Source organism: Microcaecilia unicolor, chromosome 1, assembly GCF_901765095.1.
Source record: "Microcaecilia unicolor chromosome 1, aMicUni1.1, whole genome shotgun sequence".
In the NCBI taxonomy this organism is placed as follows: domain Eukaryota; kingdom Metazoa; phylum Chordata; class Amphibia; order Gymnophiona; family Siphonopidae; genus Microcaecilia; species Microcaecilia unicolor.
Genome location: NC_044031.1, coordinates 24,316,453 through 24,343,623, shown reverse-complemented (window position 1 = coordinate 24,343,623; position 27,171 = coordinate 24,316,453). Strand labels below are relative to the sequence as shown.

Below are 27,171 nucleotides of genomic sequence, written 5' to 3'. Positions count from 1 at the left end.
GAATACAGAGTATCTGAAGTCTTTTCCTCCATTCAATGCTTTGAGAACTCTTATCGTGTTATATTCAGTTTAGTAGTACTCCTCAGTGGCAAGAATCAGAAGTTAGTTGAAATATAGACAGACGTTTGCAACACAGGTTTTGAAAACACCGATTTGGACATTTTGCGAAGAAATTCGTCCAAACGCTGCTTTGTGACACTTTTTGGGCGTTTTTCTCTTTCAAAAATGAGCCCCACAATAACCTGTGGAGCTCTGTAAGTCTAAGTGCTTTGAAAATACGCCTCTTAAGTGCACTTTCAGGTGTAATGACTGGTTGAAACCTTTATTACACACAGTACATATTAAAAAAAAAAAGGTTTATTTTTACTGTGGATCACTTGATACTTTCAGAAGTGGCAGCTTGAGTGAAGCTTTTGTATCACATGCTATGTGTGAAAAGTTTGTTTCTATCGGGGGCAAAGTCTTCAGATGGGTTAGTTGATCTCCATCTCTCAACTTTACTGTAATTACACTCAGTACATACAAATTGTTTCTTTCAGATGCCTTTTCAGAACCTCAGTGCATCTGAAAGTGTTATTTCTGCTGTAGATCACGTCATGCCTGTTTAGCAGCAACTGTTGAACTAAACTTTTACCACTTCAATCTGCAAATGAGTTCATTTTGCACATACCATGACTGTAATGAACCTCACTCCTAAGTCAGGGTGGGTGGAGTATACCTTAGTCTTTCAAATTTACCGCTAATGCAAACTGTAGTACTTGCATTGCACCAAAGACAGCTTCCTTTGGGAGTTCATAACGTGTTACACGTATAGGCAACTTATCCACACGTGCTTGAAAACTCCTTTTGGTCAGGCCTGTGGCAACCCAAAATGATGGGAAATAGTTCTGTATCCTTCCACATTTTACTGGTCTCAGATTGAATTTCTTGGTCCTTGACAGTTTACAGAGAAATCACTTGGGACCGTCACCTCCACGATCAAATCCATTCGCAAATTCTGTTGCTTCCACCCTCCGAGTCTCATTAACTCCTTGCAGTTGTCAGATTCCTTGTCCAAGTTTAATGAAGGTGATGGATTCTGGCTATTTACTTTCAAAATTCAACACCTTTTGAAAGGAGACTCAGTCCTCCTTTGGCTCAGGGAATGTACGGTCTTGGCATACACTGATTTTATAAATGAACTTCTGGGCACGGAGAACTTTTCTTGTCCGTACATCCAGTCTTTCAAGGTCTTTAAGAGACCAATCTACAAAGCCAGAGATGTATGAAAATGCAGGCATTGGCAGCTGTTTAATGGTTTGTATCCTTATTCTGTGATGACGATATCAACTTTGGTCTTCTATAATATTGCTTACTAATCTTTTCTCTCAGTGATTTATATGCTGGATTGTTGCTTCTTTCTCCGTTCCTACATATTTGTATTCCCTTTCCTATTTAAAGTTCCTTTATCTCACAGCCATCAGTCAGAGGGATGTTTCCAGTTTTGCTAAACTTTTCTCTAAGGAAATATGCCTTAGCGTATTTGTCCAGATATCAAAATCATCTTGATGTCATCTGAGAAGATTTTCACTCATCAGAATTGTTCTGTTAACTGTGGGTCAGTGGAACAATAGAGCTTCAGGTCATCTAAAAACAGTAAGTGTGAAGTAAGCCCTGGATCACTGCCATCTTTAGGATTAAGACTAAACAAAGCTCGACTTAAGGAGAAAACTTTATTCTCTCCCCTTCAGAGGTGCAGAGCAATCCTGAATTTTATGCTGCGCTCCCTTCTGACCCCTTTTGTCTCTCATGTGGATCTTTTGGTGATTTTTTAGAGTTGAAACCTGAGTGAAGCTTTTATTGCACTCGCTACATGAAAACGGTCTAAGTCCAGTGTGCATCATTTGGTGAGCTTTTAGAGTTGAAAGCCGAGTAAAGTTTTTATTACACTCGTTACATTTAAATGGTTTGACTCCCCTATGGATCTTTTGGTGATTTATTAGAGTTGAAAGCTGAGTGAAACGTTTATTACACTCATTACATATAAATGATTTCTTTCCCGTGTGGATCATTTGGTGATTTTTTAGAGTTGAAAGGCGAGTGAAGCTTTTATCGCATTCATTACATGTAAACGGTTTGTCTCCTGTATGGATCATCTGGTGAATTTTTAGCTTTGAAAGCCTAACAAAGCTTTTATCACACTCAGTACATGTAAATGGTTTTATTCCTGTGTGGATCATTTGGTGATTTTTTAGCGTTGAAAGCTGAGTGAAGCTTCTATCACAATCAATGCATGTAAATGGCTTCTCTTTTGTGTGTATTCTCTGGTGCCTTTTCAGCACCGATAGACTAATAAAGCTTTTATTACACTCAGTACATGTAAACGGTTTCTGTCCCATGTGAGTCTTCAGGTGATTCTTTAGATTAGAAAGCCAAGCAAAGCTTTTATCACACTGAATACATGCAAATGGTTTGTGGCCTGTGTGGATCATTTGGTGATTTTTTAGAGTTGAAAACTGAGTGAAGCTTTTATTACACTCAGAACATGTAAATGGTTTGTCTCCCGTGTGGGTCATCTGGTGAATTTTTAGATGTGAAAGGCGAGTGAAGCTTTTATTACACTCGGCACAGATAAATGGTTTGTGTCCTGTGTGGGTCATTTGGTGAATTTTAAGATTTGAAAGCTGAGTGAAGCTTTTATCACAATTACCACATGTAAACGGTTTGTCTCCTACGTGGATCATTTGGTGAATTTTTAGATTTGAAAGCCGACTGAAGCTTTTATTACACTCAATACACGTGAATGTATTCTCACTTGTGTGATTATTTTTGTGCATTTGGAGTTTGGAGAACAAGGTGAATCTCTTATTATACTTAGCACAAGTAAAACTGATGTTCTTATTATATGTAATACATGCAAATTCCTTTTGGTCTTTTTCCCCTTTCCCGTCTCCCTGGTTGAATTTAAAAGTCACTCGATCACTATTATTTTGGAAGGGTCTCTCTGTTAGGTGCTTCTGGTGCTCAGGAATGTTCGTGAGCTCCCTATCACTTCTCTCACACTTATTGACTTCATCCTGGGAGTCTGTTGCAGGGTCTCTCTGCTCCTTTGATTCCAGCAGATGATTCCTTGTTTTTCTCCTCTTAATTCCCCGGGAAATATTCTCGCTCACATTTTCTGCTTGTCTTTGGATTTGTTCCATTTCTACAAGATATTCTCCTTGTTTCTTGATTGACTTATCTGCTGGATATAAACAGAAGGTATTAATTATGTGTTAGAAAGCAAAGGTGGTTTCTAAGATATTACCGGTGTATAATAAAAGAAAGGCTACGGATTTTTTTTTTTTTTTTACATTTGTACCCCGCGCTTTCCCACTCATGGCAGGCTCAATGCGGCTTACAGTGGGGCAATGGAGGGTTAAGTGACTTGGCCAGAGTCACAAGGAGCTGCCTGTGCCTGAAGTGGGAATCGAACTCAGTTCCCCAGGACCAAAGTCCACCACCCTAACCACTAGGCCACTTCTCCACTGTTGCTACTATTTCAGATTCTAAATGGAATGTTGCTATTCCACTAGAAGTCGGCCCTTGCAGATCACCAATGTGGCCGCGCAGGCTTCTGCTTCTGTGAGTCACAGAAACAGAAGCCTGCGCAGCCTTCTACATGGAATGTTGCTAGTGGAATAGCAACATTCCATGTAGAATCTCCAACAGTAGCAACATTCCATCTAGAATCTCCAATAGTATCTATTTTATTTTGGTTACATTTGTACCTACGCTTTCCCACTCATGGCAGGCTCAATGCGGCTTACACGGGGCAATGGAGGGTTAAGTGACTTGCCCAGAGTCACAAGGAGCTGCCTGTGCCTGAAGTGGGAATCGAACCCAGTTCCCCAGGACCAAAGTCCACCACCCTAACCACTAGGCCATAGCTTACAAATTGGTAGATTTCTTATTTGCAAACCATTTCTTGGAACATTTTGTCTTCATAGACTGATGAGATGTTCCCTGGAAATGACACTATGTGGACATAAGAGCTTTGAAGAATTGCCCGATTGAAAGTATGTTATAGTCTGTGCTTATTGGGGAGTTTCTTCCATACCGATTAAGCAACGACCCCTGATCAGGCTCCTATTGAAATATGGCTAGTCAGGTCAAGTTTGTCGCCACCCTAATTCACTGGGGGATGATCAGAAGCAAACGCCGGCGTTTGCTAGCGCCCCATGATCAGAGTCCCCGAGTGCGTGAAACAACAATAAAATAAAAATCAGTCAAAACATTGCAAATTAGTACTGTCAAGTACTAAGTATGATGTAAATAGGAGCAACAAACACAGTTTGAAATGTCTATATGCGAATGCCAGGAGCCTAAGAAATAAGATGGGAGAGTTAGAATATAGTGCACTAAATGAAAAATTAGATATAACAGGCATCTCTGAGACCTGGTGGAAGGAGGCTAACCAGTGGGACACTGTCATACCAGGGTACAAATTATATTGTAGCGATAGGGTGGCTCGAATTGGTGGAGGGGTAGCATTGTAAATTAACGAGAGCCTTGAATCAAATAGATTAAAAATTCTGCAGGAAACAAAACACTTCTTGGAATCACTATGGATTGAAATTCCATGTGTAAAGGGGAAAAGGATAGTGATGTCAGGTTCTCAGGTTCAGAGCCCGCGGGACCGGGCTCTGGAGCAAACGTGAGCTCTTGGGCTGCTGACGAGGAGCGACAGCAGCAGGCAAAACCCACCAACCAACACTGGGCAAGCACACCGGCAGGGACTGCCGGCACCGCCCAGCGAGCCGGAACACACGGACTGGAATCCCCCGAACTGGGGAACACAGGACTGGAACACTGGACTGGAATCCCCCGGACTGGAGGACACAGGACTGGAACACTGGACTGGAATCCCCGAACTGGAAGACACTGGACTGGAACACACCGGACCGGAACACCCTGGACTGGTCCGTACAGCTTCACCTGCACTTAGCCACTGCCCCCCAAGGGTTGAGCCCCTGAGTTCGAGTGGCCGGCAGGACTTACTGGATGACACAGGGACCAGGACTGGAAACAGAAGTACTCCTAAATCCTAAACTGACTTAAGTGCTCCCAAGCCCTAAACCAACAGAAGTGTTCCTAACAGTAAACTAACAAAAGGACTTCCTAAGCCCTATACTAACAGGAGTGCCCCTAGGCACTGACCTAACAGGAGTGCTTCTCACAGTACCAAAAGGAAAAGCAGGTGGGTTACAAGGGAAAGGCAGGGAAACTAAACACCTAAACCAGAAGTGCTTCCAAAGCACCAGACCCAACCGTGCTTCTAAAGCACCACACACAGCAGAGCTTCCAAAGCCCTAGACACAGAAGTGCTTCTAAAGCACCAAGAGGGAAAAGCAGGGGAACCACAAGGGAAAAGCAGGAAAGCTAAACACGCAGTCACACTGGACCTAAAGGAAGTAGCAAAAGCAAACGTTGCAAAGGCCCTGAAGGGAAGAACACCACTTCCTTCTCAAGGCCCTCCCTGATTATGTCACACTCCCTAGACCCAGGCAGACAGCACACTGAAACCCAGAGAGGCCCAACCCACACCAATGCAGCATCGTGATGCACTTGAAGCCAGTACACCCAAACAGAGGTAGAGCTAACTCAGTCTACACACACAGCTGTAGTAAAGTGAAATAATTAGAGTCATGCTGCTGGAAGCTGCCAGCATAGAGAGAGAGCTAGCTCAGAAAGGCCAGACAAAAGAAACAGAAGCCAGCTAAGAAGCTGACCCCCAGGAAAAAGGCAAGTTTGAGAGGGGTTCTGACCACAATCATAACAAGTGATAGGAGTGTACTACCGTCCGCCTGGCCAGGATGAACAGACGGATGCAGAAATGTTAAAAGAAATTAGGGACGCAAACAAACTGGGCAACACAATAATAATGGGTGATTTAAATTACCCTGATATTGACTGGGTAAATGTAACATCGGGACACGCTAGGGAGGTAAAATTCCTCGATGAAATCAAGGACAGCTTTATGGAACAGCTGGTACAGGAACCGACGAGAGAAGGAAAAATTCTAGACCTAGTCCTTAGTGGAGCGCATGATCTGGTGCAGGAGGTAATGGTGCTGGGGCCGCTTGATAACAGTGATCACAATATGATCGGATTTGATATTAGCTTTGAAGTAAGTATACATAGGAAACCAAATACGTTAGCATTCAACTTTAAAAAAAGGAGACTGATAAAATGAGAACGGTGAAAAGAAAACTTAGAGGAGCGACTGCGAGGGTCAAAAATTTACATCAGGCGTGGATGCTGTTCAAAAACACCATCCTGGAAGCCCAGGCCAAATATATTCCGCGTATTAAAAAAGGAGGACGGAAGACCAAACGACAGCCGGCATGGTTAAATAGTGAGGTGAAGAAAGCCATTAGAGCTAAAAGAAAATCCTTCAGAAAACGGAAGAAGGAACCGACTGAAAATAATAAGAAACAGCATAAGGAATGTCAAGTCAAATGCAAAGTGCTGATAAGGAAAGCTAAGAGGGACTTTGAAAAAAAGATTGCGTTGGAGGCAAAAACACGTAGTAAAATTTTTTTTAGGTATATTAAAAGCACAGGAAGCTGGCAAAAGAATCAGTTGGACCGCTAGATGTAAAAGGGGCGATCAGGGAAGACAAAGCCATAGCGGAGAGATTAAATGAATTCTTTGCTTTGGTCTTCACCGAGGAAGATTTGGGTGGGATACCAGTGCCGGAAATGGTAGTCGAAGCTGACGAGTCGGAGAAACTTAATGAATTCTCTGTAAACCTGGAGGATGTAATGGGGCAGTTCTACAAACTGAAGAGTAGCAAATCTCCTGGACCGGATGGTATTCATCCCAGAGAACTGATAGAGTACGGATAGAATTGAAAAATGAGCTTGCGGAGCTATTGTTAGAAATATGTAATTTATCCTAAAAATCGAGCGTGGTACCGGAAGATTGGAGGGTGGCCAATGTAGAGCCGATTTTTAAAAAAGGTTCCATAGGAGATCTGGGAAATTATAAACCAGTGAGTCTGACGTCGGTGCCGGGCAAAATGGTAGAGACTATTATTAAGAACAAAATTATAGAGCATATTCAAAAGCATGGATTAATGAGACAAAAGTCAACATGGATTTAGTGAAGGGAAACCTTGCCTCACCAATCTACTACATTTCTTTGAAGGGGTGAACAAACATGTGGATAAAGGGGAGCCGGTTGATATTGTGTATCTGGATTTTCAGAAGGCATTTGACAAAGTACCTCATGAAAGACTCCAGAGGAAATTGGAGAGTCATGGGATAGGAGGTAGTGTTCTATTGTGGATTAAAAACTGGTTACAAGATAGAAAACAGAGTAGTGTTAAATGGTCAGTATTCTCAATGGAGAAGGGTAGTTAGTGGGGTTCCCCAGGGCTCTGTGCTGGGACCGCTGCTTTTTAACATATTTATAAATGACCTAGAGATGGGAGTAACTAGTGAGGTAATTAAATTTGCTGATGACACAAAGTTATTCAAAGTTGTTAAATCACAGGAGGATTGTGAAAAATTACAAGAGGATCTTACGAGACTGGAAGACTGAGCGTCTAAATGGCAGATGATGTTTAATGTGAGCAAGTGCAAAGTGATGCATGTGGGAAAGAGGAACCCGAATTATAGCTACGTCATGCAAGGTTCCACGTTAGGAGTCACAGACCAAAAAAGGGATCTAGGTGTCGTCGTTGATGATACGTTGAAACCTTCTGCTCAGTGTGCTGCTGCAGCTAAGAAAGCAAATAGAATGTTAGGAATTACTAGGAAAGGAATGGAAAACAAAAATGAGGATGTTATAATGCCTTTGTATCGCTCCATGGTGCGACTGCACCTTGAATATTGTGTTCAATTCTGGTCGCCGCATCTCAAAAAAGATAAAGTGGAATTAAAAAAGGTGCAGAGAAGGGCAACGAAAATGATAAAGGGGATGGGACGACTTCCCTATGAGGAAAGGCTACAGCGGCTAGGGCTCTTCAGCATGGAGAAAAGGTGGCTGAGGGGAGATATGATAGAGGTCTATAAAATAATGAGTTGAGTTGAACGGGTACATGTGAAGCGTTTGTTCACGCTTTCCAAAAATACTAGGACTAGGGGGCATGCGATGAAGCTACAATGTAGTAAATTTAAAACGAATCGGAGAAAATTTTTCTTCACTCAACGTGTAATTAAACTCTGGAATTCGTTGCCAGAGAATGTGGTAAACGCAGTTAGCTTAGCGGAGTTTAAAAAAGGTTTGGACGGCTTCCTAAAGGACTTGGGGAAAATCCACTGTTTCTGGGATAAGCAGTATAAAATGTTTTGTACATATTTGGGATCTTGCCGGGTATTTGTGACCTGGATTGGACACTGTTGGAAACAGGATGCTGGGCTCGATGGACCTTTGGTCTTTCCCAGTATGGCAATACTTATGTACTTATTCTTCGGGCCCTGTTTACTAAGCTGCATTAAAAGCACATTAGCACGTTAACCATGTATGCGCTCCTATATGCGCGTACATGGTTAGCTCGTGCGCTAATTGAAGGTGCGTTAAAAATGCTAACGCGCCTTCGTAAACAGGGCTCTTCATCTCTACATTCACCCCAATCCTTCTTATTATCCTCGAAATGCACCACCTGTTCCTCCGATCCCATCCCCACCAACTTACTTAACACCATCTCCCATACTGTCACCCCCTCCATCTGTCGCATCCTTAACCTCTCTCTCTCCACTGCAACTGTCCCTGACACCTTCAAGCACGCCGTAGTCACACCTCTCCTAAAAAAACCATCACTTGACCCTACCTGCCCCTCCAACTACCGCCCCATCTCTCTCCTACCCTTCCTCTCCAAAATACTTGAGCGCGCCGTTCACAGTCGCTGCCTTGATTTTATCTCCTCTCATGCCATCCTCGATCCACTTCAAACCGGTTTTCGCCCTCTACACTTGACAGAAACGGCACTCTCTAAAGTCTGCAACGACCTGCTCCTCGCCAAATCCAGAGGCCACTATTCCATCCTCATCCTCCTCGATCTATCCGCGGCGTTTGACACTGTCAATCATGATTTACTTCTTGCCACACTGTCCTCTTTTGGGTTCCAAGGTTCTGTCCTCTCCTGGTTCTCCTCTTATCTCTTCCACCGCACCTTCAGGGTTCACTCTCATGGATCTTCCTCCACTCCCATCCCACTATCTGTTGGAGTTCCCCAGGGATCTGTCCTTGGACCCCTTCTCTTCTCAATCTACACCTCTTCCCTAGGCTCACTGATCTCATCTCATGGTTTTCAATATCATCTTTATGCTGATGACACCCAGCTGTACCTCTCCACACCAGACATCACCGCGGAGACCCAGGCCAAGGTATGGGCCTGCTTATCAGACATTGCTGCATGGATGTCCAACCGCCACCTGAAGCTGAACATGTCCAAAACCGAGCTCATCGTCTTTCCACCAAAACCCACTTCTCCTCTCCCTTCACTCTCTATCTCAGTTGATAACACCCTCATCCTCCCCGTCTCATCTGCACGCAACCTCGGAGTCATCTTCGACTCCTCCCTCTCCTTCTCTGCGCATATTCAACAGACTGCCAAAACCTGTCGCTTCTTCCTCTTCAACATCAGCAAAATTCGCCCTTTCCTCTCTGAACACACCACCCGAACTCTCGTCCACGCTCTCATTACCTCTCGCCTTGACTACTGCAACTTACTCCTCACCGGCCTCCCACTTAGCCACCTATCCCCCCTTCAATCCGTTCAGAACGTTGCCACACGTCTTATATTCCGCCAGAACCGATATACTCATATCACCCCTCCCCTCAAGTCACTTCACTGGCTTCCGATCAATAACCGCATACAATTCAAGCTTCTCCTCCTTACCTACAAATGCACCCGGTCTGCGGCTCCTCACTACCTCTCTACCCTCATCTCCCCCTATGTTCCCGCCAGTAACCTCCGCTCACAGGACAAATCCCTCCTTTCAGTACCCTTCTCCACCACTGCCAAGTCCAGGCTCCGCTCATTCTGCCTTGCCTCACCCTATGCCTGGAACAATCTTCCTCAACCCCTACGCCCTCCCTACCCATCTTCAAATCTCTGCTTAAAACTCACCTCTTCAATGCTGCTTTCGGCACCTAACCTTTCAAGAAATATAGTATGCCCTATCAGATCGACTCTACACTTGTCTTTTAGATTGTACACTTGTCTTTAGATTGTAAGCTCCTTGAGCAGGGACTGTCCTTCCATGTTAAAATTCTACAGCGCTGCATAACCCTAGTAGCGCTTTAGAAATGTTAAGTAGTAGTAGTAGTAGTAGTTATTACTGGACTCACCTGAGCAGCTGCTTTTCCCAGTTTCTCTTTCCTCTGATCCTGGCTCATCCCTGATGTATGGCTCTTCCCCTCGTTCAATGTGTGATATAATCTCAGGGGTGAGGGCTGGAGTGCCTGTTCCCGGAATAAGAAAACTGTATCAGGTTTCCCAAAAATCACTTTGAGACCGATTCTCTAAAATGTCAAGATTTTGAAAAATTTCCACCTCAAAACTTTCACCAGCTTCACTGAACAAAAATATTGAAACCCTCAATTAAAGGGACAATTTCAGAGCCCTGTAAATCTCAAAAAGGTCACATAAACCCTCTTTACACATCTTTATGTCTTAATTTCCACTCTAAATAGTGCAAAACGTTATCGGCCTCATTTCAATATGTGTCAGCTTCAATTTACCTTATACAACATGCAGGTCTCCTTCATCACATCCAGAACATCTGGAACAAGGTGAAACAAATAACGCTGAACATGCTCGGACTGATGTGAACTCAGAGAAACAGCAGGAAGCCAAAATTATTTTCCCATATCCCTTTCCTGAGGAAACCTTCCAGCAATAATTTCAAAGAGTAAGGATGTCTTTTCCCTTCTAAGTTTAGGTATTTCTTGGTATTTTTTTTAGCATCCTGTATCCTATCCCCCCAATAACATAGATTACGTTCTCATCAGTCACAAAGTAAATCTTTTCACCAAGTTGAACCTGAGCTGTGGACAGACTGCTGGTGTAGAACATGCCAATTTTATTATCTACTTTGGCCTGGGCTCCTGCCTGCTCCTGTGACCAGTGGATGCTTCAGAGCAGCTTGGCTCCACTCCCTTTTCTCATGTCACTGGCCAATAATACTTACAAGTCTGCCTAGAGGTAGCCTGGCCCCCACAGCAGCATCATGAAAAAGAGCACCCTCTAAGGAGCACGACCCTTAGCATACTCCTTTATGGCCTTTGAATGGCATTTGGCCAATATGTTCTAGTCATTGTTTTCTTATTTTTATACTGGGTTTTTTTACATTTTATAGGTTTTATCAGATTTAGTACACAGACGATGGAGATAATGGAAAGTTTTGCTTTAATGCAGTTATTGGGGTTTTTTTTTGTTACATTTGTACCCCGCGCTTTCCCACTCATGGCAGGCTCAATGCGGCTTACATGGGGCAATGGAGGGTTAAGTGACTTGCCCAGAGTCACAAGGAGCTGCCTGTGCCTGAAGTGGGAATCGAACTCAGTTCCTCAGTTCCCCAGTTCCCCAGGACCAAAGTCCACCACCCTAACCACTAGGCCACTCCTCCACTGAGTAATTGTTCTTATTCTGTCGTTAACTATATGCCTTGGTCAATAAATATCAGTGGTTATGGGGAAGGGGAATTGTGGCAGGGAAAATACCAGAAAACTACAGGAACAGCTGTCATTTTGCGCCAGGTTTTCAAGCAGTTGCTGATCAAGCTCTATTTTTGCATCTAAGAGTCCGGTCTTTCCATTTAGCTAATTGTTATTGTTTGGGAATCTATTCCCTATATTCAATTATATTATTCCCTGAGGCAGAATAGTTTTTTGCTGTCTTTCTACTGCCCCTGGTTCCTCGCAACAGGTCATTGTATGGCTTAATCTTGATCTTGGCATTAGAGGCCAATGAAAACTGCAGCCGAAACTAAACTCAAGTTTGGTTTTGTGAATGTGAAGCACTGAAGGCCGCTGGGGATTGTCAGTTTGCAGTCTGCATCCTTCTGCTAAACCCACAGTGTCAGAGTACAATAATTTAAATAATGAAAGACCATATTTGACTTCCAATTAAAATAGGCTTCACGCACATGGACCGCAGCTGAAAAAAACCCTGAGACTAAAAGCCACAGTGTTTTTACACTTGAAGTGACAGCTGATATGATTAGTCCATAGGCTAATTGCTAAGGAGCTTACCATCCCAAATTTACAGACTTAAATTCTAACTCAATCCTTCATCCCATGGTGCTCATGATCTCCAAATCAGCTGAACCTCCACCTGGCTGACTCTAACACGTGCACTGCAGAGAGGACAAAATGATCGTTACAGCATTTATTTATTTTATTTGTCACATTTGTATCCCACATTTTCCCACCTATTTGCAGGCTCAATGTGGCTTACATAGTACCGTAAAGGCGTTCGTCAATTCCGGTATGAACAAATACAGTAATGTGGTGGTAGAATAAGGTTCGTGTGTACAGATTTCACTCACTTTCTCATGAAATCACACCATGAGACAATCATAGTAATGCCAATGATATTCATAATAATATCCCAATACTGCTAATAAAAATGTAAAATTATCCCTTACCCAGTGAGATCAGAATCTGATAATTCTCCTTCATCACCTCCCTGTAAAGCTCCTTCTGCCCTTCATTTAAATACCCCCACTCCTCCTGGGAGAAAGAGACAGCGATGTCCTCAAACGTCACCCGCATCTGAAACACAAATCAGAAACACACTCAGCGTCTGGGTACATATATTTCATAATTACATAACACACAGACCCAGGGCAGGGTTCCATTTCAGATCTCCTAATGCTGAGGTTCAGCAGGGCAGAGGGAGGGAGCTTTTCAGTGTGTATATAATTCCCAGATCTAGAGCATTATTACACCAACTAGAAACCATACACAAAATCTCCCTTTGTGGGACTCCTGATCTCTCCCCTTCCCTCAAGAAAATCCCAAAGTGCTTATCCTCAGCCCCAGGTCTACTTGGGATCCTAACTCTGCAGTATCCCAGGTTGGAAGCTGCAGCAGTGTTTGCAGGAAGCTGGGGCCAATCTCCTACCTGAGTAGAAGCTCCTGCAGGCATTTTCCTCTCTGCTTCTCCTGTCTGCAGAATTCAAAATGAATGGGGGGCTGAGGGGGTTTGTCACCTGTAGTACTGGGAAAGGGGAAGGACCAGAAGAAGCTGAGAGCTGGGCCTGGAGGAAATCTCAAATTAATCCGCAAATTCAAGGATGAAAGAAGAAATAGTCCCTCCTCTTAGATACAAACTGATGACATGACAAAGGAAAGGGCGGAGCCTCACACTGACGGATGAATCCGCTGAGAGCAAGGAAGTTTGGGTCTACTTCTGTTAGTGCTGATTGGTCAAAATGATCATGGAGGACTGAAAGAAGTGGCTTTGAGCCGGGATGACGTCAAAACGTTGAAGACTCTTGGGTTAGTCTATGTTTCCTCTTCCCCGCGCAGCCGTCATCTAGTAGCACTCAAAACAAAGCATGCAAACCTATGAGCTGCTGCATGCTCGTCGTTCTTTATTGGTTGCATTTGTTATTTAATCTCACTTATATTTTCAAACATGCTGGCTTGTGCAGCATACACGGAGGAAGTATTGGTTTCATCGGTTAGAGTACTAATTTGTTATTATTATTATTAACATTTGTATAGCACTACCTGACACAGAGAGACAGTCCCTGCTCGATAGAGCTTACAATCTAAAAATACAGACAGACAAGGATAGAGGAATTGAGTAGTGGTTAGGAGCCAAAAGCAGTGGTGTCAAAACACAGCTGTGACAGGAAGCAGGATCCTTAGTGAGAACATTGCACAACATCACAGTAAATTCCAGGGCGGACATGAATTGTTTCAATGATCATTCAAATACGTAAATTCCAAAACTCTCAAAAATGTGGGGGGGAAAAAGGCATTGATGGGAACTATAATTATAAATGTGATAACAGCATGCAAAGATGTTCTACATTTTAACACTGGCGTACCACGGGCAGGGCGGTCCGCCCCGGGTGTCAGCACGACAGGGAGTGCTCCGCTCGCGACCCAAAGACCACTGGCACCTGCCTACCCTAAGCTCCCTCCTCTCTGCCTCACAGCCCCCTGCATTTTAAAAACCTCGGAATCGGCGGTGCAGTGCCTCGCTTCTGCCTGCCTGTGATTGTGAAAGAATAGAGATTGCCTCGTCGTCAGGCCTTCTCTCACTGTCCCGGCCAGGGGTGTAGCCAGACAACAGATTTTGGGTGGGCCTAGGCAAGAATTGTGTGGGCACCAAGTGTTATCCCCCCCCCCAAAAAAAATGATCTCAGCTGGTGGGAAAACGCTTCTTTCCACCTTGGCAGCAGGCATGCACTGAAAACTGAGCATGCGCAGGTGCCGGTGTCATGGAGAGTAGCGTTTTCATTACCAACAGGGGAAAATCTTCAGCTGGCGGAGCTTGGGATTCCCACCAGTTACCACTAAACATGTGCTACTGTTGGGTGGGCCTGAGCCATAAATGGGTGGGCCCTGGCCCACCCAAGCCCACCTGTGGCTACGCCACTGGTCCCGGCAGGCCTGACGACGAGGGAATCTCTCTGCTTCTTTCACAATCACTGGTAGGCAGACATGAGGCGCTGCACCACCGATTGTGAGGTTTTTAAAATGCAGGGGGCTGTGGCAGAGAGGAGGGAGCTTAGGGTAGGCAGGTGGGCAGTGGCATTCCTAGGGGGGGGGCGGTCCGCCCCGGGTGCATGCCGCCGGGGGGGGGGGGGGGTGCCGCGCGCACCTGCCCTCCGTTGTTCCATGCTTCTTCTCTGCCCCGGAACAGGTTACTTCCTGTTCCAGGGCAGAGAAGAAGCATGGAACGGAGGGCAGGCGTGCGCGGCACCCCCCCCCTGGAGGCGTGCACCCGGCGGGGGGGGGGGGTTCCTTCGCGGAGGTGTCCTTTCGCTGGTGGGGGTCCGCGCTGCATCGGGTGGGGGGGGGGCACTGCACCTGGGGGCGGGGCGAATCGGCGATCCGCCCCGGGTGCCAGCCCCCCTAGGAACGCCACTGCAGGTGGGGACTGGGGACCACATCTAATTGCGCAGGCCCAGGACATTAATCAAAATAAGCATACATCTTGCGCTTTCCAATACTGTTTCTCTTCCTCCAAAAGTCGAGAATGCCCTATGATAATAATGAACCTGTCTAGGCCTTCTCTGAACCAAAGTCCTGAAGCCTGAAGCTGACAGTTTAGTCTAAAAAGCATAGTCTCTGTGTGACCCTGGGGCACACAAACTCTTGTGACAAGCTAAGCTGACAGGCTTTGCAGATACAGGAACACGAGGCAATTTTCCATGGACGTTTACTGAAGTTTGTGGTTAGCTCTTTGCAGTTTTTGATATCTGGTATGATAAGATAAAAGGTTGCTGGTGAAATGGACTTTGGTGAAGCAAGTGGAAAGTTCTAATTGGCATGATGTTGCTCTGGACCTCCCTAATAATCTTGATCAGCTGTCGAAACCAATGTTTAGCAATATTGGGGGCGGGTCTAATGCTAGCAAACTGCTAGAATTATATGATGATAGAAAAAAGTATATAACCTTAGAGTCAGCTGGACTTAGTTGGAGAAGTACATAGAGATTGCATGTGTAAGCATCCTGTGTATCTCCCATAAGACATCAATGAAATCTCCAACCAAATCAACCAAAGTCTACACATCATGAACACCTGGGCAGATGCATTCCGAATGAAACTGAACGCAGAAAAAACTCAATGCCTCATACTTACCTCCCAATACAACACGAATAAATTCACCACTATTAACACACCTAAACTAAATCTGCCAATCTCAGAAACTTTAAAAATCCTTGGAGTCACCATCGACCGCCACCTAACACTTGAGACTCACGCGAACAACACAACCAAAAAGATGTTCTACTCCATGTGGAAACTGAAAAGAATAAGACCATTCTTTCCAAGATCTGTCTTCCGCGACCTAGTGCAATCACTCGTACTCAGTCACTTGGACTACTGCAACTCACTATACGCAGGCTGCAAAGAACAAATACTGAGGAAACTTCAAACAGCCCAGATTACAGCAGCCAGACTCATCTTCGGAAAACCAAAATACGAAAGTGCAAAACCCTTACGTGAGAAACTACACTGGCTCCCACTCAAGGAACGCATCACTTTTAAAGTATGCACCTTAGTCCACAAAATCATTCACGGTGAAGCCCCAGCCTACATGTCTGATTTAATAGACTTACCACCCAGAAACGCTAAAAGATCATCCCGAACTTTCCTCAATCTCCACTTCCCTAAGTGCAAAGGCATAAAATACAAAGTACTGCACGCATCACAGGGGCGTAGGCACGGGTGGGCCTGCCCAAGGCCCACCCAGGAATGGTGCACCCCGAGTCGTGGCATTCCTCCTTCCCTCCCTCCCTCGCCCGACCGTCAGACTTCCTCCGCTCCTCCTCTGTTCCCCCCTCAGTTCCGTCCGTCTGTCGCCCCCCCCCCCGCCGCAAATGTTTTTAACCTGTCCTTTTTGTTTAAGCAGCGACCGACGTGAAGACACTGCTTCAAGTTCTCCCTTTCCTCTTCACTCAGTGTCCATCCTGCCTTTACGATGACGTATTTCCTGTTTCCGCGAAGGCGGGACGAACACTGTGTGAAGAGGAAAGGGAGAACATGAAGCTGGCGAGCGTTGCAGTGCCTTCACGTCGCTCACTGCTACTGAAAGAAAAAGGCCAGGTTCGTGTGCGGGGGGACGGAGAGGACTCGGAGGGCTTTTGGGGAGCTGAGGGAGGGCAGGGAGACTCGCTGGCCATGGGTGGGAGGGGAGGGGAGGGGGGGACAGAGAGGACTCGGAGGGCTTTTGGGGAACTGAGGGAGGGCAGGGAGACTCGCTGGCCATGGAGGGGAGGGGAGGGGGGGAACGGAGAGGATTCGGAGGGCTTTGGGGGAACTGAGGGAGGGCAGGGAGACTCGCTGGCCGTGGGAGGGGAGGGGGGAATGGAGAGGATTCGGAGGGCTTTTGGGGAGCTGAGGGAGGGCAGGGAGACTCGCTGGACATGGAGAGGAGGGGAGAGAACATTGCTGGAGGGGGGGAGAACATTGCTGGAGGGAAGGGACAGAGGAAATTGCTGGACATCAGGAGATGGATGGATGGAGGGGAGAGAGGAAATTGCTGGACATGGATGAGGGGAGGGGAGGGCAGGAGCAGGGGCAGAAAACATAAGGACACAGGAGGATGGTGGACATGGTGAGTGAAAAAATATCAAATAGAAAGAAGACACTGCATAAAACAGAAGACACTGGGACCAACGCAAATAGAAAAACTAAATGATCAGACAACAAAGGTAGAAAACATTTTTTAATTCAGAATTTATTAATTGGAATATGTCAGCTTTTGGAAATGTGCATCTGTGATATTTTGCATGTAAGTTTCAATTTTTCTAGTATTGCTCCATGCTGAGTCTGACTTCTTGAGATAACTTTCCAGTTCAGAAATTTGCCTTCATATCTGTTGTGTCATGTGTTTTTCATGTGTGATCAAGGTGCAGTATTCTGCTAGCGTGTAGTATTTGCAGCCTTTTTGTTTTGTTTTTTTTGTTTCACTAGGTTGTGTACTGGTGTTTTAGAGCCCGGTGTAATTATAGTGCTGCCTTTCCACGCATAATGTTGTAGCTCGTCCTGTCCTTGGAATTAGTGCTGTTATGGTTTGGTAAGGTTATAAGTGTGTTTTTGCACAAGTTTGTGTATAGTGTTTTGCAGTGGAGTATTTGTGTATTGGCCTTACTGAGGTGGCACCAAAACACCAGAAAGGGTGTAGAGCCTAAATCATGACACACTACCTCTTGAAGGATCTATATATGGTCGTTAATAAAAGGAGCTCATTGTGAACACTATCCACCCTAAAAAGGTGTTTTGTGGCTCTACATGAGAATTGTGATATGATCCCTTGTTTCATATTGTTGACGGTCTGCATTTTCTGTATCGGTATATTGGTGTATTAGGGTCTGCCCAGTGTAATATTTATGGTACAGTAAGGTTCTGAGTGTGTTTTTGCACAAATTTGTGCATAGTGTTTTGCAGTTGAGCGATTGTCGCTTTGATTGATGCTTTGAGCAACCACTTTATTCTTTGACATATGATACATATCTAATATCTAAATTTATTTAAAGGTATTAATTGTCAGTGGGGTGGAGCTAGGGAGAGGTGCCAGACCATAGACTGGAGGTGTGGAAGGAAGAAAAGTGCTGGACCGATTGGTATTAATTGCCTTTGGAGAAAGTCTTCAGCTAACAAAGCTTGAGGATCCTCATTAGCTAAAGTATTTATATTTTGAGGTGGAGGTATGGCGGAGCAGTGATAATTTTGTGTCCACCCACTTTAGGCTCAGGCCCACCCAAAATTGGCTGTCTGGCTACGCCACTGACGCATCAACCTTCTCTTATATGAGCACACAATTTTGGAATACACTACCACGCAACCTGAAAACGATCTATGAACTAACCGACTTCCGCAAACTATTGAAGACTCATATCTTTGAGAAAATTTATTGCAAGGATCAAAACACATGAAGTCCATACACACTAATAGAAATGCATCAGTACACTCTCTTCTGAGTTCTCTTCCCCCGAATTTTCACCACACTTAAAACTCTACCCTCTTGCTATTGTTTTATCACCCTATCAATTCCCCATTGTTACATTCCATTGTTCTATTCCCCATATGATATTTGACTTTGTCTTCCCATAACTCCTCACAATGTAACCCATAATCGTACTGCAACAAATTGTATTTCCATCATTTACAATGTATTGTAAGCAACTCTGAGCCCGCAAATAGGTGGGAAAATGTGGGATACAAATGCAACAAATAAATAAATAAATAAACTTGGTAAGTGAATAAAATCAGCATTTTCTCATATCAGTGTGGCGTCCACTTTGTCTCTCCCTAACTACTGGAGTGTGTGGAACATTCCTCTGGGTTGGGAAGGGCAGGTGAATTTATAAACACCCACCTACATGGAAACCTCCTCCCCCAGAGGGGCAGAAGAGGGTGTACACTGTGACTATATAAGCTTCTGAAGTCGGGGTGCAGATGTATAGGGCGATATCAGTCTCCATGCACCTTGGTCCTCTTCTGAAATCGAAGGGTCAATCTTTATACTTAGAGAGATGAGGTTGTCCAGGTTGGTGGGGAGATTCCACACCGCAAGTTTATCTTGTACGCACCCCGCCAGGCCCTGCCAAAAGACAGCCACTTGGGCCTCCTGATTCCTTTGCAGTTCTGAAATCAGAGTCCAAAATCAAATGGCACACTTCCCCACAGTCCATGTACCTTGTTGCAGGTGCAGGAGCTTGGAAGCTACTAAGCAGGAATGCGCTAGCTCGTTAAAAACCTATTGCAAGTGAGAAAATCCCCCAGGTTGGACATAAGCAGGCTCTCTGGTTAATCTCTTGTTAGAGTGTGAGGTGCTTCAGAACTTCTGGCCTAAGATCATAGTTGCTACTGGGAGATGTTTTGGCTGGCTCGTCTGAATGGTCCTATGGGGTTCTGCTAATGGGCTCGGATACTGACTTGGTTGATCAGGGTTTAAGCAGTTACTCTTGCAAATTTGTCTTGTTAGTATTAACAATGGCCAAGAAAGTAATACTACAACACTGGACTAGTCAGCTTGCTCCTCCGTTGGAGCAGTGGTGTAATAACATGAGGCAGATGGCTGGCTGGGAGGGGCGGAGGTTATCCGAGTTGCCCCGTCGGGCCTACCGGGAATACGGGGATTTGTGGAAACGCTGTTTAGAACGGTTGTCCGTGATATCTTCCACCAGTGTGTCTTCTGTATAAGTCCTGGACATGGGAAGGGGGCGGGGGGGGCGGGGTTCTTGTACTTTATTTCTTAAATAATGTAAAATTACAAGTGATCCGCCTTATAGGGTTTTGTAGATATGTCCATTTACAAACAATTTTGTGCCTTATTGCTGTAAGCAAATTGTTTCTTTTTTTGCTTCTGTACGGAAAAACTTTGTGTTGTATGCCTGTTCTATGTGACACTTGTCAATAAAAAGATTTAAAAAAAAAGAAAACCACCATTACTTCCAACGCTTGTACGTGAACAGCAGTAAGGAAAATTCCTATGAATAAAAATAAAACAAGCCGCCGTAGCAGGGGCGTAGCCAAATAACAGATTTTGGGTGGGCCTAGGCAAGAAGTGGGTGGGCACCGAGTGTTGTCCTCCCCCCCCCCCCCCCGGCACCACCAGCACCAGCAAAACACAAGAGTAGTGTTTTCGTTACCATCAGGAAGAAGTCTTCAGCTGGCGGAGCTTGGGATCCCCACCAGCTACCGCTAAACTTGTGCTATTGTTGGGTGGGCCTGAGCCCTAAGTGGGTGGGCCCTGGCCCACCCAGGCCCACCTGTGGCTACGCCACTGCACCGTAGTCTGGTTGCTGGTAACTGAGCAACTGATCATTCAATTCTGCCCCCTTTCTCTTCCCTAACGTACTTATATCTGCAGTCAGTGGTAACCTCTGCATTTCTCCTGTCACTAAAGTAGAACATCACAGCCTTGCAGTCTGAAGAAAAACTGCTTCAAATCAGCGAGCAGACTCGGAGCTGGGGAGGTAAATATACCTCTTTGTACTAGAAACAAAAACGCACAAATGCATGAGGCATAATTTAAAACTTCAGCAGACCCAGCACTCAATCATCAGGATTAGTTTGCCTATTGGGAAGTAGCACCGAAGGGATTGGGCTGGTTAAGGACGTAAGTGACAGACCTAGTGAAGAGGAAGAAGCTCCTGAATCACTGTTATATGGGGCAGTGGCGTAGCCAAGGGTGGGCCCAGGCCCACCCACTTTGGGCTCAGGCCCATCCAGTAGCAGTACACCTATGATGTGGCTGGCAGGCATTTTCCCCAAGCCCCACCAGCCGAAAACTCCCAACAACTGTCCCTCCTGCATAACTTGTAAATAGATCTTCACCTGTAGCAAGTAGCGACTGATACATGCTGTAGGGCCAACATGAGCAGTGTGTATTAGTTGCTGCTCGCTGCAGGTGAAAATCTATTTAAAAGGTATGCGGAGGGGGGGGATGTTTGAGAGACCATATGGTAGGCAGGCGAGAGAGGGAGAGACCAAATCACTTGTGGGACAAGGTGGAGTTCTTCTGCCCACCCATCTTGGGCCCAGGCCCACCCAAAATTGGGTGTCTGGCTACGCCCCTGATATGGGGGGGGGGGCTGCACAGGCTCTTTAGATGCCTCGTCTAAAATTTCATTTCCTTCAACTTCATTCTGTACGTCACTAGTAATCCTCTTAACCTCACCCTTTCTCACTCAAGTTCAAACATTAATAAATTCCTTTTCACACTTTTACCCTTCTTACAATTGTCCAAGGCTTTCAACAAGCCTACAAAAATGGGCCACTAGAGATCCCTCTTTGGGCCAGGAGAAGAAAGGGCTAGACTTTGCCAATTTATGCTATTTTTCATTGTGTGATTTAAAATCCTTAGCCAATAAAGGATTAACATTACATACCTGCCCTACAGGTGTTAAACTTTCCTTCTTTTCAGTCCCAAATGTTGCAGTAAGAGGTTAACCGCTTTACAAGAATAATCTTTTTGCCCAGCTAAAGGTGGATTATTTATTTATTTTTATTAGGATTTATTTACCTTCTTTTTGAAGGAATTCACTCAAGGCAGTATACAGTAAGGATAGATCAAGCATGAGCAATAGACAATTACAGCAGTAAAAATATTCAAATAACAATACAAAGTATGGCATGGTATACTACTTACAATGTCAATACAATACGTAATAGAACACTTTAATAGACAGCGCAGGGTATAAGCAGAGATGGAACCTACAGATAGGTAAGAGAGTAAGAGGAGTTAGAAAGTAAGGTGACTAATTTAAAGAAAGTGGCACATGAGGTCAGAGAGATGGTTAAATATTATCTCAGCTAGGGTAGGAGTGGCTAAACATGTCCCGCAGCAGTATGTGCAGCCCGAGTCACTCCTTGTGTGTGTGAGTGAGGCTAACAAGTTAGTTACTTCTTCCATTAAAGGCCTGGTTGAAGAGCCAAGCTTTCACCTGCTTCCTGAAGTAGAGATAGCCTTGTGTTAAGCGCAGTCTTTCAGGCAGTGCATTCCAAAATGTGGGGGCTACTCCTGAGAAGGCTCGCTTGCGGGTAATCACATCGCGTAATGTCTTTTGGAGAGGGTGTGGTTAGTGAAAGTCTTTGGGAGGACCTTAGTGTCCTGGGCGGTGTGTGGAGGATCATCCTATTCTTCAGGTACTCAGGGCCTTTTCCTTACAGGGCCTTGAAGATCAGACTTAGAGTTTTAAATTTAGCCCTGTATTGTACTGGTAGCCAATGAAGTTTTTGCAAAAACGGTGTGATATGGTCACGTCGCTTGCAACCTTCTGTGAGTCTTGCTGCTGCATTCTGAATCAACTGGAGCTGGTGCAGGCCCTTTGTAGTCAGACCATCGTATATAGAGCATTGCAGTAATCCAGTCTTGATGTTATCATGGCATACACAACTAGGATAAGCTTTACCTTCTCGATGTAAGGACAGAGGCAGCGTAGCTGTCGCAAATAGTAGAAGCAGCTCTTGAAGGTTGCTTGGATTTGGGGAATCAAATAAGTGTTGAATCTAACTGTATTCCAAGGTTCCTGACTTATGAACGCCAAAGAGATTGTTAGCCCAGCTGATATAAGACCGTCTATCATCAAAAACCAGAAAAAGGTCCTTGGACATTTTAAATGTGGACATTGCCAAATATGCAATATTACCAAGCAGACTAAACAATTTATTAATCCCCAAACTAGAAGAGTGCACAAGTTGTCACAATTCACCAACTGTTCTTCAGATCACGTTGTGTACTCGTTAAGCTGCCCTTGCACTAAAACTTACATTGGCATGGCAACGAGATCGTTGAGCGTGAGGATCCTGGAACATAGATCCAATACTCATAGATCTGCTGTAAAGGAACTGATTGTGCAGCACTGTGTTGCCCACAATCATAAATTTGAAGAGTTACAATGTTTCCCATAGAGGAGGAGATCGTAAACTCAAATTATTGAGGTGGATTTTTGAACTTGGTACTTTGGAACCGAATGGGCTGAACAATTCCATTGATTGGCATAATTTTTACTAACGCCCACTACGTCACGTTCACGCAAGTATTTCTATCAGCTGTCTGTACGTGAAAGCCGAGGCGCCATTTTTAAAAGTTTAGAGCTTCCACTTCAAGTATGCCTATCCGTGGGGTGATTTTTCTTTGTGCAGTTGTGATGATGTGAAGATTTTTCTCCTCACAATTTCATCTTTTTGACATACACTTGTTTCAGCTTCAGCACAACTTTAAAGTACTCCGTTCCTGATGAAGCCATGTTTCTAGGTGAAACGGGTTCCCATTGAACGGACAATCATGAGTGCTTAATTTAAAGCTAAGCCGGTGGGGGGAAGAGGGGTTGGTGGTTGGGAGGCGAGGATAGTGGTGGGCAGACTTATACGGTCTGTGCCAGAGCCGGTGGTGAGAGGTGGGACTGGTGGTTGGGAGGCGGGGATAGTACTGGGCAGACTTATACGGTCTGTGCCAGAGCCAGTGGTGGGAGGCGGGGCTGGTGGTTGGGAGGCGGGGATAGTGCTGGGCAGACTTATACGGTCTGTGCCAGAGCTGGTGGTGAGAGGTGGGACTGGTGGTTGGGAGGCGGGGATAGTACTGGGCAGACTTATACGGTCTGTGCCAGAGCCAGTGGTGGGAGGCGGGGCTGGTGGTTGGGAGGCGGGGATAGTGCTGGGCAGACTTATACGGTCTGTGCCAGAGCTGGTGGTGAGAGGTGGGACTGGTGGTTGGGAGGCGGGGATAGTACTGGGCAGACTTATACGGTCTGTGCCAGAGCTGGTGGTGGGAGGCGGGGCTGGTGGTTGGGAGGCTGGGATAGTGCTGGGCAGACTTATACAGTCTGTGCCCTGAAAAAGACAGGTACAAATCAAGGTAAGGTATACACAAAAAATGGCACATGTGAGTTTATCTTGTTGGGCAGACTGGGTGGACCGTGCAGGCCTTTTTCTGCCGTCATCTACTATGTTACTATGTTAAGTGCAAGTTCTTCTCTTATGCTGATTTTGATTTAAGTCGCCTAAGACAGTGACTGCATAAAAGGGAATGTGAGGGATGACTCATTTTTTATTAGTCATTCAAGGCACGTAATTTTGAACCTGAGTCAAGTGGAGTTTTTTTTACCCAATGATAGAATCGTTACGTGTGTTACAAATCAATGTGAATAATATATGTTTAAATCTTTTTATTATCATTGAGAATAACACAAACATAACTTTCATATGACAGTCCACAAAGCTCTTGTATCATATTTTCTCCCTCTCCCTAGCTTACCCCCTAACCCCTCTCTTCCCCCCCTTCTACTTCTTCCCATCCCGCCCCTCTACCCCCCCCCCCCCAAACAACTGTCTTCCGTCGGACAAAGGCAGTGTGAGAACACCACACTGGAAGCAAAGTCTGCTTACAGAATATATTTTTAGCAATAATACAGAGATATATTTGCTCAGCAGTAATACAGAGATATATACTTGCTTTGCTTTGCTTAAGATACCTATCTTCTCCTCTGTTTAAATACACTTACATTCATACTGCACCCAATGTGTGCACGTCAGCAACCCTTTCCTTTGAAGCTTGTTCTCACATTCCTTATCTACAAATGTCTGCAAGCAACATTCCTTCTGCTCCCCCCCCCCCCCCCCTTACACAGCCTCCTGTCTCTGCTTCACACCAGGCTGCTCAAGGTTGAATCTATGACTCCCTTATTGTTTTCACAGGTTTGTGACTCATAGGTCTTTTGCCTTAATACTTGCACTTCACTGACCATAGGAACTTTATACTGTTCAACTGTTTCTCATTATATTTATGTAGCATGTTCATTATTATTAACAAGAAACAGAACGAAACCTTGCGTCGGAAGAAGAGGACCTCAGCTGGCAGGGGTTGGGCAACGCAGCTGCTGGCTGATCTGTAAGGCTTCGTTCTGTTTCTGTGAGTCTGACGTCCTGCAGAAACAGAACGAAACCTTGCGTCGGAAGAAGAGGACCTCAGCTGGCAGGGGTTGGGCAACGCGGCTGCTGGCTGATCTGCAAGGCTTCGTTCTGTTTCTGAGAGTCTGACGTCCTGCAGAAACAGAACGAAACCTTGCGTCGGAAGAAGAGGACCTCAGCTGGCAGGGGTTGGGCAACGCAGCTGCTGGCTGATCTGTAAGGCTTCGTTCTGTTTCTGAGAGTCTGACGTCCTGCAGAAACAGAACGAAACCTTGCGTCGGAAGAAGAGGACCTCAGCTGGCAGGGGTTGGGCAACGCGGCTGCTGGCTGATCTGCAAGGCTTCGTTCTGTTTCTGTGAGTCTGACGTCCTGAAGGACGTCAGACTCACAGAAGCAGAAAGAAGCCTTGTGCTGGAAGAAGAGGACCTCGGCTGGCAGGGGTTGGGGTCCCCCGACAGCAAAGGTAGGTGGCGGCGGGGGAGGGTTGGCGGTGGGGGGGTCAAGGGCCCCACGTAGCTACGCCACTGCCTTATGCAGGTCATTCCCCCACACGAAGGCCATTTTTACCTCAGGGGTAAAATGGCCGATTTTTTCTATTTTCACCATTAATGGCCATGCACATGAACCCCTATCACCACCGATTCTGCGCATTAACCACATGCGGCAATGTAGCCGTGCTAACCAATTAGCATAGAACATGTCCAATCCCTGCCCCCAGTGCTAAAAAGCTAGCACATATTACTGCTGGATGCCTGAGCGCAGCCCGTGGCTGCAGTAAGTGTGCGTTAGTGCTTACCGCACATGGGAACATTGAAATAACAGAAGTGATGGTCACAATGTCGATATGATACAATGATAACCCCAACCAAACAGTGAATCACGGCATAAGCATTTCCAACTTTTCTTTATACAAAAAAGAGGGAGGAAAAAGTCCTCCTAGAAACTGTGGCAAAATTCACGCTTTTTGACGACACAATATGCACATAGTTAAAAATACTAATCATTGGTCAAAAAACCCCTCCACTTCAAAGATTCTTTATGAGCGTAAACAAAAAATAAAGCAAAAACCATTAAAGGGTGCAAATCATTAACACTTCTTCCGACTGTGTCACTTACCTTGTAGAGAGAACATCATGTTCCGATGCTCACTTACTTTAAGTGGGACAAAAGGAAAACAAACAGTGTGGTCCCGACACACATGTTTCGCTCCAGGCTTCCTATGGAGACCCTCACCGTGTCCTGAATCAGCAGGTAACTTCTCCGCTGAAATGTAAGTAGCAGTTACTAGCAAGTAGTAGTTACCCACTGAGGTCTCCAGAGGAAGCTTGGAGCGAAACAAGTCTGTCGGGACCAACACACTTTTTCTTTTGCCCTGCTTAAATTGAGCAGAACAAGATTTTTTCTATACGTGCGTGGGATAAACACAAAGGAATCCTGTTTAGAAGGAATGATGGTTCTGCGACTTCTACGGTCTATGCCCTGATTGTGACTGAATAGATAGGGATGGGCTGGAGCGTACATTTTAAGGGGCTTCGTCGTTAGCTTCAGAACTAAGTACAAGAACAGTGCTGGGCAGACTTCCACGGTCTGTGCCCTGAGAAAGGCAAGGAACAAATCAAATTCAGGTATACATCAGGGGCATAGCTAGGTGGGGCCGGTGGGGCATGGGCTCCCACAGATTTAGCCCTGGCCCCCCTGCTTTCACACCCCCTGCTGCCGACCCTTCCCCGCCAGGTACCTTTGCTGGCGGGGGGGTCCCCAACCCCCGCCAGCTGAAGTCCTCTTCAGCGCCAGTCTCCAGCACGTTGATGATCTGGATTCTGTTTCTGTGAGTCCTGACGTCCTGCACGTAGGAATCCAGATCAGCAAATGTGCTGGACTCGGAGACCGGCGCTGAAGGGGAATTCGGCTGGCGAGGGTTGGGGATCCCCGTCAGCAAAGGTACCTGGCGGTGGTGGGGAGGGGGGGGGGGTCGGCGCCGCCGGAGGGGGGGGGCTAAAATGTGCCCCCTCACCTCGGGCTCTTGACCCTCCCCTCCCACCAGTTTGGATACATATAAATACACAGACAAAAAAGCAACACTGGGCCTTCAAGA

The 27,171-nt window shown here is 45.6% G+C and overlaps 2 protein-coding genes across 4 annotated transcripts in view; one reads left to right on the top strand and one right to left on the bottom strand.

The window, feature by feature from the left end:
- LOC115463370 (gastrula zinc finger protein XlCGF26.1-like) overlaps positions 1 to 27,171 on the top strand; it is a 952,960-nt gene that overhangs the window by 335,407 nt on the left and 590,382 nt on the right. The gene's annotated exons all lie outside the window — the stretch shown is intronic.
- On the bottom strand, positions 337 to 12,708 carry LOC115463533 (gastrula zinc finger protein XlCGF26.1-like). 3 transcript variants are annotated; one of them, XM_030194164.1, is made up of 4 exons: positions 12,621 to 12,708; positions 10,714 to 10,754; positions 10,321 to 10,434; positions 337 to 3,220 (listed from the first exon to the last, which is right to left on the bottom strand). In XM_030194164.1, the coding sequence occupies exon 4, from the start codon at positions 3,180 to 3,182 to the stop codon at positions 1,713 to 1,715; it is 1,470 nt and encodes a 489-aa protein (XP_030050024.1). In that variant the 5' UTR covers positions 3,183 to 3,220; positions 10,321 to 10,434; positions 10,714 to 10,754; positions 12,621 to 12,708; the 3' UTR covers positions 337 to 1,712. The 3 variants fall into 3 exon arrangements, with proteins under 3 accessions (XP_030050024.1, XP_030050006.1, XP_030050014.1); XM_030194146.1 differs by lacking the exon at positions 10,714 to 10,754 and having other exon boundaries at positions 337 to 3,223; positions 12,621 to 12,702; XM_030194154.1 differs by lacking the exon at positions 10,714 to 10,754 and having other exon boundaries at positions 12,621 to 12,702.

Excerpts from the sequence above, each read along its gene's own strand:
- LOC115463533 (XM_030194146.1), bottom strand. The coding sequence starts at position 12,654 with ATGAAGGAGAATTATCAGATTCTGATCTCACTGG. Across the intron at positions 10,435-12,620 it reads TCAGATTCTGATCTCACTGG|GCACTCCAGCCCTCACCCCT; the intron begins GTAAGGGATAAT and ends TTCCGGGAACAG. Across the intron at positions 3,224-10,320 it reads TGGGAAAAGCAGCTGCTCAG|CAGATAAGTCAATCAAGAAA; the intron begins GTGAGTCCAGTA and ends GTTTATATCCAG.